This window comes from Pygocentrus nattereri, chromosome 9 (genome assembly GCF_015220715.1).
Source record: "Pygocentrus nattereri isolate fPygNat1 chromosome 9, fPygNat1.pri, whole genome shotgun sequence".
Taxonomy (NCBI): domain Eukaryota; kingdom Metazoa; phylum Chordata; class Actinopteri; order Characiformes; family Serrasalmidae; genus Pygocentrus; species Pygocentrus nattereri.
In genome coordinates this window covers 31,805,344-31,820,417 of record NC_051219.1, presented here as the reverse complement: position 1 = coordinate 31,820,417, position 15,074 = coordinate 31,805,344, and the positions used below count along the sequence as shown (strand labels likewise).

General features: G+C 40.0%; 1 protein-coding gene across 2 annotated transcripts; it reads left to right on the top strand.

Moving 5' to 3' along the window:
• Nucleotides 1-3,422: 3,422 nt before the first annotated feature.
• wnt10b (wingless-type MMTV integration site family, member 10b) lies at nt 3,423-13,464 on the top strand. Of its 2 annotated transcripts, XM_037541325.1 has the most exons (5): nt 3,656-3,745; nt 5,138-5,272; nt 7,925-8,187; nt 9,539-9,990; nt 11,252-13,464. In XM_037541325.1, coding segments are annotated over exons 2-5 (1,212 nt in total). In that variant the 5' UTR covers nt 3,656-3,745; nt 5,138-5,270; the 3' UTR covers nt 11,747-13,464. The 2 variants fall into 2 exon arrangements, with proteins under 2 accessions (XP_017561695.1, XP_037397222.1); XM_017706206.2 differs by lacking the exon at nt 5,138-5,272 and having other exon boundaries at nt 3,423-3,745.
• The last annotated feature ends 1,610 nt before the right edge of the window (nt 13,465-15,074 follow it).

The window sequence follows — 15,074 nt, the reverse complement described above, 5'->3', positions numbered from 1 at the left end:
TTTTCTTTTTTCCTTCCTTCCTTTTTTCATCCTTTCCATTTATGCATCCTTCTTTCCTCCGTTCTTTCTTTTTCTTTCCTTTTTTCTTTCTTTCTTTTTATCTCTTTCTCTCTCTGGTCAGTTCCAGCACAGGGATGAAAGGGAAGTTATTTTAGTAGATGAATAACTCTGTGGATGAGAGGTTTAAGGGGTGACACCACATAGGGAAGGGAAATAAGTCGAGATGTAGCTTCCAACATCTGGACTGCAGACCTTCTTTGAGACACATGTGGCCAGAGCTGTGGCACACAGTACAGTACGCACTCCACTGTAAAAAAAAAAAAAGAAGAAGAAGAAGAGGAAAAAGAAGGAGAAGATTTGGTGTTATAACTTAACCATAACTATAAAAATGCTCCCTTCATTGAAACTCCACCACTAAGTCTACTTAACACTAGAACAAAGCTCACGAGTACAGAAGGTAAAGTCTGGTGGGTTTGTGCCTTTGCTGAGTGTTATTTCTCTGCGTTTCAGCGTCAAGGAATCTAATATTTTTACCCAGTCACACTGGTAGTCATTAACATTCAACTTCAACTCCATTGGTTTTGGCTGTGTCTGGTCATACCTTGATGTTTATCATCTCAAAAAGAGAAGCTCCTCTCCTCAAAGATGTTGGATCTGCTGAGGACACTCTTCAAGGGTTCAGAAGCTTGTTTGGTAAAGAAGATGTGTGAGTGGGATGTAAGGGATCCAGGACGAACCTTTTAACTCATTCCATTAAGCTTTTAATGGTTCTTCACACTCACAGATCTCTTTTGCATACATGATTAACCAAAAGTGATTTTTATATGGCGGAACGTAAATTTGTTAAAAGAATGAGGTTCTGCTGTAGTTCTGTTAGTGAATCAGTGCTTAAGTAGTTTTTTAACCTTGTACTTTTACTTAAATCATCATTTCACAGAAGTAGTGAACCTTTTAGTGGAGTGTTTGTTTCAGCTGCTATTCCTCTAAAAACAAGGGATAACACTCACAGTCACTTGAATGTCAAAACGATTCTTCTCTGCTTTCTTAAAACAAACCTGTTTAAAACGACACATTCTGCCTCTAACAAGACACATCAGTGTGCTCAGATGGAAGCAACACATTTGAAGTTATTTTTAATGCCAAATGTGTTGAAATATCTCTATATCCAGTTGTGAGTAATGCATTTTGGTTGCTTTTAACATGGAAATATTTCGGTGCCACTTAAAATTAAGACCTTTTATAAAGTGTTTATAAAGGGTTTATGAGTGGTCTATAGCAAGTTTATTAATGGTTATTAAATGGCTATTAAAATCATTCATTAACAGTTACAGCACACATAAGAGGGCAGTAAAAGTGCATTAGTCGCCTGTTGTTTGCCTAATAATGAACTCTCAACCATTTATAGTTAGACAGCTGTGGAGTTTCACTGGCATTAAAACTCAGATTCATCCCAGTCATATTCATCAGATATAACAGCAAGCTTTTGCCCTTATTGATGATTTTTTAAAGTGTTTATGATTAACTAATAACCATTAACGAATTAATTGTAAACTATAGATGCTTTATAAGGGTAGTTGTATTTTAGTGGTACCAATATTAACAATGTACAGTGTATGATGGAGAAACAGCTGGTTGCAGATTCCATACAGCACTAATAAAGAGTGTCACTGCTGGTAAAAGTCAAATAAATGTTTTTGGTCTTACTTATTTTGCTCTCTTTTTGGGTGTCGAAAGCGCAATTTTTGCCCCCCACCACACACACACACACACACACACACACACACACACACATACACGCACAAACAGAGTGGCCTAAAGCCTCGTTTTCTCTGAAGGTCTGCAGCAAAAGGCTAACTGAAGGAAGTGCCTTTGTTGGCTCTGTTTAATGATAGCCGCTCTTTACTCTCTCTCTCTCTCTCTCTATCTCTCTCTCTCTCTCGCTTCTCCAAGGCGCTTAGACCGCGTCTCTGAGCGCTCATGCGCCACCGAGCAGATTAAGTGGCAATCCGGTTAAAGGCAGCGCCTTTTTATACACAAATCAACTTCAAATCACTTTTTAAGCCACTTAGACTTACACGCCGTGGCAAAATGCTAATGCACTTTTCATTGGCAGAGATTAGGCAATGAAATAGAGGGGATTAAACGAAGAATTGTCACTGTCTCTTGTTGATAGTAGTTATGGGTGGGTTTTAACTCAATTTTATTAAATTAATCCGCCGCTTTTAGGCCGCTTCCACATTAAGAAAATAAGCCGATTCTGTGTCGCGACCTGTGGACAGATGCACGAAACGTAAAATACCGACGTCGGAGATGATTAATTAGACCGTTAAGAGAATTCTGACCATTATAATGACCACAGTGAGCGAAGAGCGGGTTATTCATTCTGCTCAATGAGCGGCGACTGTGATGAAAAGAAGTTTATGATATAACTAAAAAGGGTCGAAGAATGATTTTATTCAAAAAATAACCTCTTACAGATTCATCTCCTCTCGGATTTTCCCAACAACAACAATAATAATAACAGTAATAACAATACAGTTTAAGTAGTAAATAAAATGAACATCATCATCACCAACAGCAATAATCATCATCATCATAAGATAATTCAATAATAATAATATAACACAGTAATACCGCCAGTATAAGCATTATTACTATTATTACTAAGTGTTAATAATAATAACAAAAGAAGAAGAACACGTTTTTTGCAAATAAATGATTCTGTGTGGCCCCCAAAAAGGCTCTAGACCGTAACAGTAGTGGAACTCTAATATAGAACCACTTTATACGTTCTTTAAAGAACCATATGCAACACTATTTACTGCTATTATTTTTACTAATACTACTTAAGCATGCAAAGAATGGTTCTTTAAGTTCTCATGGTTCTACATAACATGTACTGGAGAACCCTTTTAAGCGTAATATCTTTATTAGAGCACGTCGTGTAAACTGCTGAATGTGCTGGTCTGAGTGGGAGCCCTGCTGTCCGTCCGTCTGTCTGTCTAACTGTAAGTCTGTCTGCCTGCCTGCTTGCCTGTCTGTCTGTCCGTCTATCTGTTTAACTGTAAGTCTTTCTGCTTGCCTGTCTGTCTGTCTAACTGTATGTCTGTCTGCCTGCCTGCCTGCCTGCCTGTCTGTCTGTCTGTGGTTGGGCTGCTGAGCGCGTGACGTTGCCCCCCCCCCCCCCACTCCGCGCGCCTGCCTGCTGCTTCTTTCCTCTCTTAACAAAGTGGCAAACAGTTCAGCCAATATGAATAAACATACATCTCAGTCAATGCAGCTCCATTCAGGGTTTATTACTGAATGCTATTTACATCCTCCTCCTCCTCCTCCACCTCATCATCATCATCAACATCATCACATTCACCATCATCATCATCATCATTAACGTCACTGGTGCAAGTTTGAAGCTTGGAGATCATTGCTGCTGTGACACGCGCACTCTTCCACAATTCGTTGTAATAGTTTGAAAACAGGCGCGCAGGCTGTGTTTGGCCCTCCTCCTCCTCCTCCTCTCCTCCTCCTCCTCCTCCTCCTCCGCGCGCTCCCCTTACTCCTCTTTCGCCTCCTCACTGCGAGCTCCGTGCACTCGGTCTGTCCTCGTTCCGCGCGCTGAAAGCCATCAGCACAAACGCTGTTTTAATGTCACGTCGACAAAAACGTTTATCGGAATGGAAACGTCGCTCCAACAACGTCCGGGACGAGTCCTGATTCTGGCCGCAGCACTTCTGTCACCTGCCTTCACGTGAGTACAGAGCTGCAAGGGGTGTCGTGGGTCTGTGAGGTCTATTTCACTTATTAGTAAAAATGAGACTGTCTAATAGTGCGTGTAGAGTCATGATCCTTCTCTCATGATTGACAGCTAAGGAAACTGAGGCTTTCTGCGTTATTTGGATGACAGATTTGGGCCTGCAGTAAACACTGCACTTACATTCCTTGCACCAGTGGCCATGTCTTTACACTACTTTTGCATTGCTGTCTATTGAGAGTATACTTCCAGCCATACAAGCCTGGCTTCCAATCACAGGCACACACATACAAACGCACTAATCAAAACCAGTTATGTATGTGCCAGGGAAAACTGCAGGCTTAAGAATGTCCTCTGTCTCTCCCAAATCCTAAAGCTGTCTGTGGACACAAACTTTCTTTATGACCACTGATGGGCTGAAGATTTCCACAGACTGTGTCAGAGTTTCTTTTCGTCTTTCCTCTTTTATTAATATATGTGCCAAAAAGAAGAGAGAAAACAGGGCTTTGGAATAGCTACTATCCATCCATTGTATTGCAGCCTTCATTCTGGGGGATTAGAGTGAGAGGCAACAAAAGAGAAGTTAAAGGTCATTAATAATTGCTTTTGGATGTTTCCAGTATTGTGCACTAAGCAAAAGAGCAAAGTCCATGCCATGATTGAGTTTGTTTTACAATATAAGCTTTGTGAAATATTTGCATTTCAGAATATTGAATGAAATGCTTACGATGCTATAGATCATGCCCTCATTATTATATATGTGTACTTGTGTCATACAAACAGATATGCTTTCCTTTCTTAGGCCATGATTTACACCACTAATATATTACACTCTCAGAAAAAAAAGCTAGTAAACTGTTACTGGGGCAGTGTTCCTCTTGTCTCTGGGGTGGTGTTCTCAAGGGTATATCTCAGTACCTCTAGTCAGGGAAGAAATTGTACCAAAATCCATTGAAATTCTATTTTCAGGTAAGTTGTATTGGCTCCACACACCCCGTCTCATCTTCAGGCTTTTTATGTTATTGCTCTGTTTTAAAACATTACGTTATGAAAAGGTACAAATATGTACTTTTCACCTGGGAAATACGCACTTAAGGTACACAATCAGACCCTAAAGCCACTATTGCACCTTTGAGGGTACATTTACATTGTTTGTACCTTAATGAACGAAAGATGTACCTGTGCAGTATCTTTATTTCTAACAGTGTACATGCTCTCAACAGTAACATGGTGGGGAACATCACATTGTTTTGACAGACCTGTTTGTTTTGAAAACTGGATATCAGCAGTGGAAGCTATTGTCCTTTGAATTTGTATCTCCAAAATGTTGCATTACTACATTGCTACCCTTCCCTTGACACCTGCAGAATGTTGTCGTCTCCTCCGCAGCTTGAAATGAGCGAAGGGAGCTATTTTGGGTGGCTTAATCAGATGACATCACATCACAGATGACATCACACCAGTGCTGGCCTGCCTCAAGCACTTATTTGAGTGCTCCTCGACAAATGAGCCAGATCAGGAAATGTGGGTCTTTTTAGGGATTCAGTCCACTTTTATAGAACTGATGTGAACTATTGATGTGTTTCAGAAGAATTTTCATAACATAACAGCCAATCGTGCCTGTGAATGGTCTCTGAACAGCTGAAATGTTCAGCAATGCCATATTTCAAAGCTGTAAATTAATGTGCTGCACTGATTAGTGTGCTATTTTAGGAGGGTGCTATTTTGCAATAATCAAAAGCATAGAAGAATGCATCCAGCACTCTTACAATCCCACAGTGCACCAGAGTAGGTAGCAGGTGCACCACAGTCATAGAATACCCATAACTGACTGTGTCATATGTGACAGAATGCAACTACTGTCATAGAGCAGTGAGCAGCCCTGTGTCAAGTAAGAATATGAAGTCGTTTGATTAAATAACATGTTCTATTCTTTATAATAGTCAGAGAAGGATCATTCTTGTGAGACCCCTGGGCTCAAGGGGTAATATAATAATAAAGAATCTAAAAATGACTTTATCGAACAGCTTGTATTTGTTTACATACACATTGAACAGTGCTACAAAAATGTAATCTAAACAAACATAATTAATGAATTTGTATTAGGTGCAGTAGCATTTTATTTCATGCACAGTTTTGTAATGTTTTAAATATGGAGGCAGGATCTTTAATTTATTTTGTGATTCAATTTTAAAAGCTATCTAATAACATTTGCAGTGGACTGTCCCCAGGCTTAGAGTTGCCTAGGGTTGCCTTGTAGTCTGAGGTTCCCCAAAGCCCCTGGCATTCAGAGGGCCCTGGGCACTGGCCCCATTGTCCCAGTCAGAAGTCCATCCCTGTTTATTTTGTCATACATTATTAAAAAAATGGTTCTTCAAGGGTTTTGTAATGTAGTGCCTTTTTGAAAAGAGTTCTTTATAGCTTCTATTTTTACAATGTTAATCCTGTAACAATAGAAGAACTCTTTTTGGTGCTATATTCACGTCTTTTCAAAAATATACGTACTTGGAAGGTTCTTTGAGTGGTCATGGTTCTATATAGAACCATTTTCTTCACTAAAGAACGCCTGGAGAACCTTCATTAAGTGTGTACGGTACTGTGCAAAAGACAAAAACCTTCCTTCATTTAATTTTCAGCCAAAATGGCCATTTAGTATGTTACTTATTGTTTAATCTTATTTAAACTCAGTTCTGGAAATCCTACTTTTTCACTTCTTTTAGTGAAATCTCCTTGTGCTAGTGGATTGTTTCTAGCATTGTTCTGAGAACACCAGAATATATAATAGTACACATTTTTAAAAGATGGTTCTTCAAGGGTTCTTTAGTAAATAAAATGGTTCAATATAGAACCACGAACACAGAAAGAACCCTTTGTATTATTACGTGGTTCAAAAATGGTTCTTCTATTGTTACAAGCTTGACATGGTAACAGTAAAAGAACCGTTTTTGGTGCTATATACAACCACAATTCCAATGAAGTTGGGACGTTGTGTGAAACATAAATAAAAACAGAATACGATGATTTGCAAATCATTTTCAACCTATATTCAATTGAATACACTACAAAGAGAAGATATTAAATGTTCAAACGTATAAACTTTATTGTTTTTTGCAAATATTCACTCATTTTGAATTTGATGCCTGCAACATGTTCCAAAGAAGTTGGGACAGGGGCAACAAAAGACTGGGAAAGTTGAGGAATGCTCAAAAAACACCTGTTTGGAACACTCCACAGGTGAACAGGTTAATTGGAAATAGGTGAGTGTCATGATTGGGTATAAAGGGAGCATCCCTGAAAGGCTCAGTCGTTCACAAGCAAGGATGGGGCGAGGTTCACCACTTTGTGAACAACTGCGTGAGCAAATAGTCCAACAGTTTAAGAACAATGTTTCTCAATGTGCAATTGCAAGGAATTTAGGGATTTCATCATCTACAGTCCATAATATCATCAAAAGACTCTGAGAATCTGGAGAAATCTCTGCAAGTAAGCGGCAAAGCCAACATTGAATGCCCGTGACCTTCGATCCCTCAGGCGGCACTGCATTAAAAACCGGCCTGCCTACAGTCCAGACCTGTCTCCCATTGAAGACAGGTGTGGCGCGTTATGAAACACAAAATACAACAACAGAGACTGGACTGTCGAGCAACTGAAGTTGTACATAAATACATAAGAATGGGAAAATTCCACCTACAAAGCTTCAACAATTAGTGTCCTCAGTTCACAAACGCTTATTGAGTGTTGTTAAAAAGAAAGGTGATGTAACACAGTGGTAAACATGCCCCTGTCCCAACTTCTTTGGAACGTGTTGCAGGCATCAAATTCAAAATGAGTGAATATTTGCAAAAAACAAAGTTTATCCATTTGAACATTAAAGATCTTGCCTTTGTAGTGTATTCAATTGAATATAGGTTGTAAATCATCGTATTCTGTTTTAATTATGTTTTACACAACGTCCCAACTTCATTGGAATTGGGGTTATAGAACCATTTTCTCTACTAAAGAACCATCCTCTTTTAAGAGTGCAATGGTTGTTTTGTCTGGTTGTTTCGTCTCACTTTTGCACTGTGCTGTATGTGGTGTCCAGTCTAAGGGATACCAATCAGGGGACCACTTAGAACACATTGATTATCCTGTGTTGCTGTATCAGTGTGATTCATTATGTGTTCTTTCTCCCAGGGTGCTGTGTAATGACATCCTCGGTCTGAAGGTGGCAGGAGAGCCAGTACTGACCCCCAATGCAGTGTGTTTACGGCTGGCAGGCCTGAGTAAGAGGCAGATGCGGCTGTGTGTGCGCAGCCCTGATGTCACGGCCTCAGCCTTGCAGGGCATTCAGGTTGCCATTCACGAATGCCAGCACCAGCTCAGAGACCAGCGCTGGAACTGCTCCACGCTGGAGAACCATGGCAAAGTGCCGCACCAGAGCGCCATACTCAACAGGGGTGAGTGAAAGCACCCAAAAAGATTGGTGGGCAGCCACTTCTAGGACTTAAGTAATATAAAGTGACATTTTCAAGGCTTACGTTTGTTACGTACGTTAAGTTTTCAGCATACATCTGATACAGCCGATATACAGTAATTATGTTGCAAAAATACATAATTCTTCATTTATTTATTGACAAATGACCACCTGTTCAATTTTAGCAGTTCAGCCCATCCATTCATACTGAAGTGATATGGAGTGTTGTTACTGCACAGTCTGTGGCATAGATAATGCAACGGAGAATGTAGAGAAAATAATATGCTGTTCCTCCTTGTCAGGAAGCAAATAGATCATTGCAGCATTCAAAAGGATCCACATCTCTGACACATCTCGGACTGGCTGATGTTTATTTTTTTTCAACATTCCTGAGGATTTCAGTTCAAACCTGATAGTTTGTTCTTAATTATTTTAACCTCTTCTGCTTTTGAATGGGGGACAATACAAGACAGCTAACCAGAGCCAACATCACATATAGAAGTCTTAACTTAACTTACAATCCCAAGCTTATTACATAATAAGGTTTATTATTCAGTATACTGGCTGAGCTGTTTTTAGCTCATAGAAGTGTGTAATAAAACCTTGACCATTTAACGGGTTAAAGATACAGAAACAAAACCTGTTTGAATCAAAGGAATAGACAGCAGGGGAATGGTCATTTAAATGTCCCATGTCATGAAAAACTAAGTTTACCCCATTTTTAAAAAATAAATAAATTCCTTTAAAAAGGAATACAAACTTTGCATAATGTTCTAAACATACCATCTCTGCTCAGTCCATACACTCCACTCCATATCTGGAAAACTGCAAAAAAACATATCTGGAAAGCTGCAAAAATGGACTGTGTTAAACTCATTGTTTATGTGATGTCAGGAAAACACATTTACATATGTCTATGGCAGTTTAGCTCTGCTCATTAACACTGAAGTTATAAGCAGTGTTTTAGTATGAATGGCTTTTTTTAATAAAGCACAATACAGGCCAGCCAATCAAAACAGAGCTCATTTACATATGTCAATTTTAAAGATACAGTAATAAAAGCAGCCTGTTTAATTCTATACAAACAATTATTTTTTAAACAACACTTTGGAAAAACACATCGTCTTTATTTTAACAAAAACAATTGTAACTTAAACATGATGCTGACTATTGCAAAGCATACCCAAAATAGCTATTTTATGTTAGCAAAAAGCAAGACCTTTGCAGCTATTTTTCCTAACTTAATTGAAAAGAAATAGCAGGTAAATTCACATCTTAAAAGAAGGTCAAATGTATCTAAACACTTCATGAGTAGTGTATTTTGTTGCCTGCAGGTTTCAGAGAAAGTGCCTTCTCCCTGGCTTTGCTGGCTGCAGGTGTGGCTCACTCTGTGGCTTCTGCCTGCAGCCTGGGCAAGCTGCGGGGCTGTGGCTGCGAAGCTAAGCGCCGTCTGGATGATGACAAAATCCGGCGGAAACTTACCCAGCTACAGCTGCAGACGCTGCAAAGGAGTGGGGTGAGCATTGCGGGAGCTGTTGGGCGCCCGCCTGAGTTCAGTCCCAATCACAGTGGCCTGCCCACTTACCTGCGCTCTGCCCACCCTGCTAGTCTCCTCAAACCCCTACCTGACGGGGTGACCTCTGTGCAGGAGACATGGGAGTGGGGGGGCTGCAGCCACGATGCCCGTTTTGGCGTCCGCTTCTCCAGAGATTGGCTGGACTCCAGAGGGTCATCTCGAGATATACACGCCCGCATGAAGATGCACAACAACCGAGTTGGCAGGCAGGTATGGTCATAAGCAACATATGGCTATGGACATCATGTGTCTTTCTAATCTGGTTACAGTGTACATTTTACTGGATAGTTTTAGTGAAACATTGTAGTGTAGCACTTTTAATACAACACTGTGTACTTTCAGTGCAGAACTGTCCAGTGTAAGGAACATATTAAGTGTATCATTGTAGTGTAACACATTTATTGCAACTTTGTGTATACTTTAATGTAACACTGTACACACTAATGTACTTTCACTTTCAATACAATGTTGCAGTGTAACCCCATTTAGTGTACACTATACTGTGTAACAATAATACCATAGACATTAAAGTACACTTTCACTATAACATTCAAGTGTAACACTGCTCACTTCAGTGTACAATTCTAATGTAACATTACACACGTCAGTGTACACTTGTAGTGTAACATTGTACATATTAATGTACACTTTCAATATAGCATTGCAGTGTAACACCTTTTGTGTAACATTGCATGCTTTAGTGTACAATTCTAGTGTAACATTGTACATTTCAGTGTACACTTTCAGTAGGACACTGCAGTGAATTAATAAACTTTAATGTACACTTGACACTTTTATGTACACTTTAATATACACCTTTAGTGCAACATTGTGCACTTTTATGTGCACCTTTAGTATAACAATATAGCAAAACACTGGGTAACAATATTGTGTAACACTACAAGGTCAACTTTAGTGCACACTTGCCGTGTAACATTGTTTTAGGATGGCATTACTCTATTTTTATAACTGTGTAGGTAAACATTTTAGTAACACTTTACTATAGGGTACAGTTCATGACACCCACATAAGCTTGTCATGACAACTGACATAAATGTTTATGAATGCTTATTCCAATAGGCATCATCTGTCATAAAGCCTACTTTAGCTAACTTTGATCAAAATTGGCAAATGTTACATACACATAAATGTTATATTCCACATTTTATAATGTTAATAGAACTTTACTTATTATATTAATCATTTTACTCCAGACATCAATCAGTTACATTTTTGCAGTCTGTTTCATTTGTTTATTTACAATTAAGTAGCACAAGGTCATTATTAGAGCTTACCATTTTCAAAGGATACAAGGATAAACTAAAAAAAAATCATATGATCTTAATTTAATGTTACACATTTCCACATTTTCACACATAAGGTCAGTATATTTAAATTTGTCAGTCAGTTCCTGGTATACAAGTGTAAAATTCTCAAATATTGACATACATGTATCTATGTTTTTTAACAGATAGTGACTGACAACATGAAAAGAAAGTGCAAGTGCCATGGCACCTCCGGCAGCTGCCAGTTCAAGACATGCTGGTATGTGTCCCCTGAGTTCCGGCTGGTGGGCTCCCTGCTGCAGCAGAAGTTCCTGTCCGCTGTCTTCATCAACTCCCAGAACAAGAACAACGGTGTGTTCAATCCACGGGTGACGTCGGAGCCAGCGGGAGTGGAGCCTGGCAGGGCACGGCGTCGCAGCCTCTCCAGGGAGCTGGTCTACTTTGAGAAGTCGCCCGACTTCTGCGAGCGTGAGCCATCCGTGGACTCGCCAGGCACACAGGGCCGCATCTGCAACAAAAGCAGCCCAGCTATGGATGGCTGCGGCTCACTGTGCTGTGGCCGTGGCCACAATATCCTGAAGCAGACGCGCAGCGAACGCTGCCATTGCCGCTTCCACTGGTGCTGCTACGTACTGTGCGACGAGTGCAGGGTCACCGAGTGGGTCAACGTGTGCAAGTGAGCAGCCACAAGCTTCTCCTGCCCTACCACTGGGCCAGAAACTCATCAGGGGATGAGTAGGGGGGAGAAAGGACGTTAGCCGTACCCTTTCACGCCAAGTGTTAGGCTTCCAGTCTTACTCTTCCGCAGCATCGACTCAGCCACTTCTCCACTCGGCCCCCTCATCTGGGATCCATTTGCTTTGTGTGGCTGTTGTTATTCTCCCAATGCCAAGTCAAAGATTGAGGAGAGGAGTGACTCATGTCATTTGTCTTTGTTTCCCCTGTTTGGACTCTTCAGCCATGAAAATGCCCCAAACGCCATCTGTGTTCTTCACAATAACAAGGCACAACAGCAGGAACGCATTATTGCCGAAAAGGCAAAGGCACTGCCACTGCATACAGTTTGTGTGTACATTTGGAAAAGTGCGCTTAATGAACTCGTCCTGCTGTGGCAAATCTTTTGCAAGTTTTTCTCAACTCATTTTAGATGTCAAAACCGCTGCCATAAGCCAAGCAATTTCGTAGGGAATTGAAACAGAGGACAGAGGATGTGCCTTTGCCCATTGGCTGGATTTAATGTAAACCAGGACATTTGTGAATGTGAATATAGCACGCTGCCTTTTCTAACCTGTACAGACGAGGACCACAGTGGAGGCTGTGAAAAAATGGCTGGAGAATGCTCCTGCGTCCTATGGATTCTTTCACAAGTCTGATTAGAAACAGTCATCTCAGATGGAAACTGGTGTGCTGTATGTGAGATCAAACATCATATACTGCAATGAAGGAGCACTCTTTTGAAAGCTGTATTCATTAAATTGCAGTAATGATAATCAAATTACATTGACACTGAGACACATATGTATTTTTTTCACTTTTGAGTGTGCAAATGATGTTTAGTGAAACAGATGAATTATATTGTTAAATCAGTTCTTGCTTTGAGAAATGTGCCATGTTGCAATTTTGTGCAGGACCAGCTATAAAATTTGAAGGATACTTCTTTCTAGGAGCTGTCCTAGTACATTTACAGAGGCTTTAGAACAAGAGGCTTTAGAACAAGAGCTGAGATCAGGGATAAATTGGCGAAAGAGCGTAAGTATCTTGTGGAAAGTGGCTTGAAGTGGGAAGCATGGATGGGGTTTCCTTCGAGACTGACTTTTACAAGATGGGATGGAACTGAGGAGGGGAATGATACCAGTCTTAGTGGGATCAGCTGTACAAAGTTGACAGTCAGTTTGAGACTGCCGAGAACAGTTTGTACTTGTCTGCGCATCTGCCACCGAAAGAGGCTCAACTGCTGTGCGCTAACTCAACACAGACAGAGCTAATGTGGCAGTCTTCAGTAGATTACTTAAGAAATGTAATCTGGTACTGATTACAATTTGTATGACTAAAAATGTAATGAGTAAAGTAATAATCTCATCTGACTGGGGCATTTGGTTGCCTAATCAATTCATTGGTTTCACAGAATTCACATTAGTGAACAGTGCAGAAATTAGAGACCACTCTTTATTTATCAAACTTTCAGCTAAAACAGTGATCACATACAAGTTATTGATTTTTCAGGAGATGTTTCTCAAGCGATTAGATATACAATAATCCGCTTGCATAAAAGGAGGAAAACAAATGCAATTTCCCTCTGGGATCAATAAAGGATTCTGATTCTGAAAGTCAAGGTGAAAAAACAAGGAGTTTCCAAAACTGGAGTTCAAAAGTGATTAAAAGATAAAGACAAATCTGACTCCTAACAACCACCTGCAAGACCTGTAGACCACCAAAGCTGTCCCCATCAGATGAACAGTATATAGAACTTTCATCTTTGAGAGAGAAGATAAAATCAAGCTTCACTGTTGCTTTAGATTAGATGTGTCCATCCTTCCACTGTGATAATTCAGCACTATGGGTCTGAAAGGATGTGCAGCTGTCAAGAGGCCCTCACTGAGAAAAGGAAACAGACAAAAAAGTTCATTCACAAATCTAATAAAGACGCTGCTGGTGTTCTTAGAACAACATACTGACCACCCCAGAGTCTAGACCTCAACATCACTGAATGTGATAACTTTCATGATAAATCATGAGAAGCAGAAAATGCAACCAACTTCTAAAACTGAACTTTGCAGTTTGGAAAAATATCAGTGTAGATTTCTTTGAAAAAACTCAAAGCACATCTCCCCAGAAAAAGCTGTAGTGAAGGCAAAGAGTGGACACACTAATTAGTAAAAAATATGAGATTTAGTTGTTGAGACGTCTTTGTAATTTTGTGTTAAATATGTGTTTATCTCTTTCTCTTACACTGAATAATGAATAATTGTATATAATGACCATTTGTACTTGTTTTTTTTTTATTAAAAAATAGGGGGTCTCTGACTTTTGAGCAGTACTGTATATGACCTAATATATTCTTCAGAACTGCTATTATGCAGTTTATGAGCACAGTCATAATAGAGTCATGATAAATGACTCTAAAAGTAGAGTAATAGTAAAAAAAAAAAAAAAAAAAAAAAAACAGGATTGTATGTACTTCATTACTACCCAATACTGAATGTCCATGCAGAAATGAGATTCGGAAAAGTGCAAGCCTCAAGTTTTGTAAAAATGTGAATAATCCATTTGTTACTATGTAATAATTACATAAAATGTGCTTAAATTTGCACTATCCTGCCAGGGCAGGCAGGTCAGAGTTGATTGTTCCAATGCCCCAATGACTTGCATGGTATTTAGGGCAACAGTAAAGGAGATGGGAGAGAAGGAGAGTGGTGTGGAATGATAAGGGACTGGATCTCTGGTTTGCATTTCTTCATTCCTTTATCATTTCACCCTGGAGCTGCTGCAAAAGGGAATTTCCTGTCGCTGTTTCTTCCATGTGTGAGACAGAGAGAGACTGAATAGCTTTGGAGCTCGATCTTTCCTGTCAATGCAATGCAGCCACTTACACGTCCAAAGCAACATACTGACAGCATAAAGAATAATGACAACCAGACACAAAAATTGAAATTCGGGGGGTGGAATGGAGTGCACTGATCTGACGCTGGATAAGAACTCTTTTCAAACTTGCCACCACTGAGGCAGAGCAAAGGACAGAAGTATGGACGGACCGACACACAGGTAGATAGATAGGTCGACAGACCTGGTACGCACACTCATGTACATCAAAAGGTAAAGGGACAAGGGCAAAACAGCTGCAAACATCTGCTTCTGGGTTCTGTGTCCAGCCTACCCTTTCCATTTTTGATGTGGGACAAGGAGAAAGAGAGAAAAAGGCAGAGGAAAAAAAAAAACAAGGAGCCAGCTACCCAGAACATCAAAGCCCTTGCCTCGACGTGCAAGCCCTCATTAGTTCTGCAAGCCTAA

Coding starts and splice junctions, on each gene's coding strand:
- wnt10b (XM_017706206.2), top strand. CDS start 3,672: ATGGAAACGTCGCTCCAACAACGTCCGGGACGAGTCCTGATTCTGGCC. Junction 3,746..7,924: donor CTTCTGTCACCTGCCTTCAC/GTGAGTACAGAG, acceptor TCTTTCTCCCAG/GGTGCTGTGTAATGACATCC. Junction 9,991..11,251: donor ACAACCGAGTTGGCAGGCAG/GTATGGTCATAA, acceptor GTTTTTTAACAG/ATAGTGACTGACAACATGAA.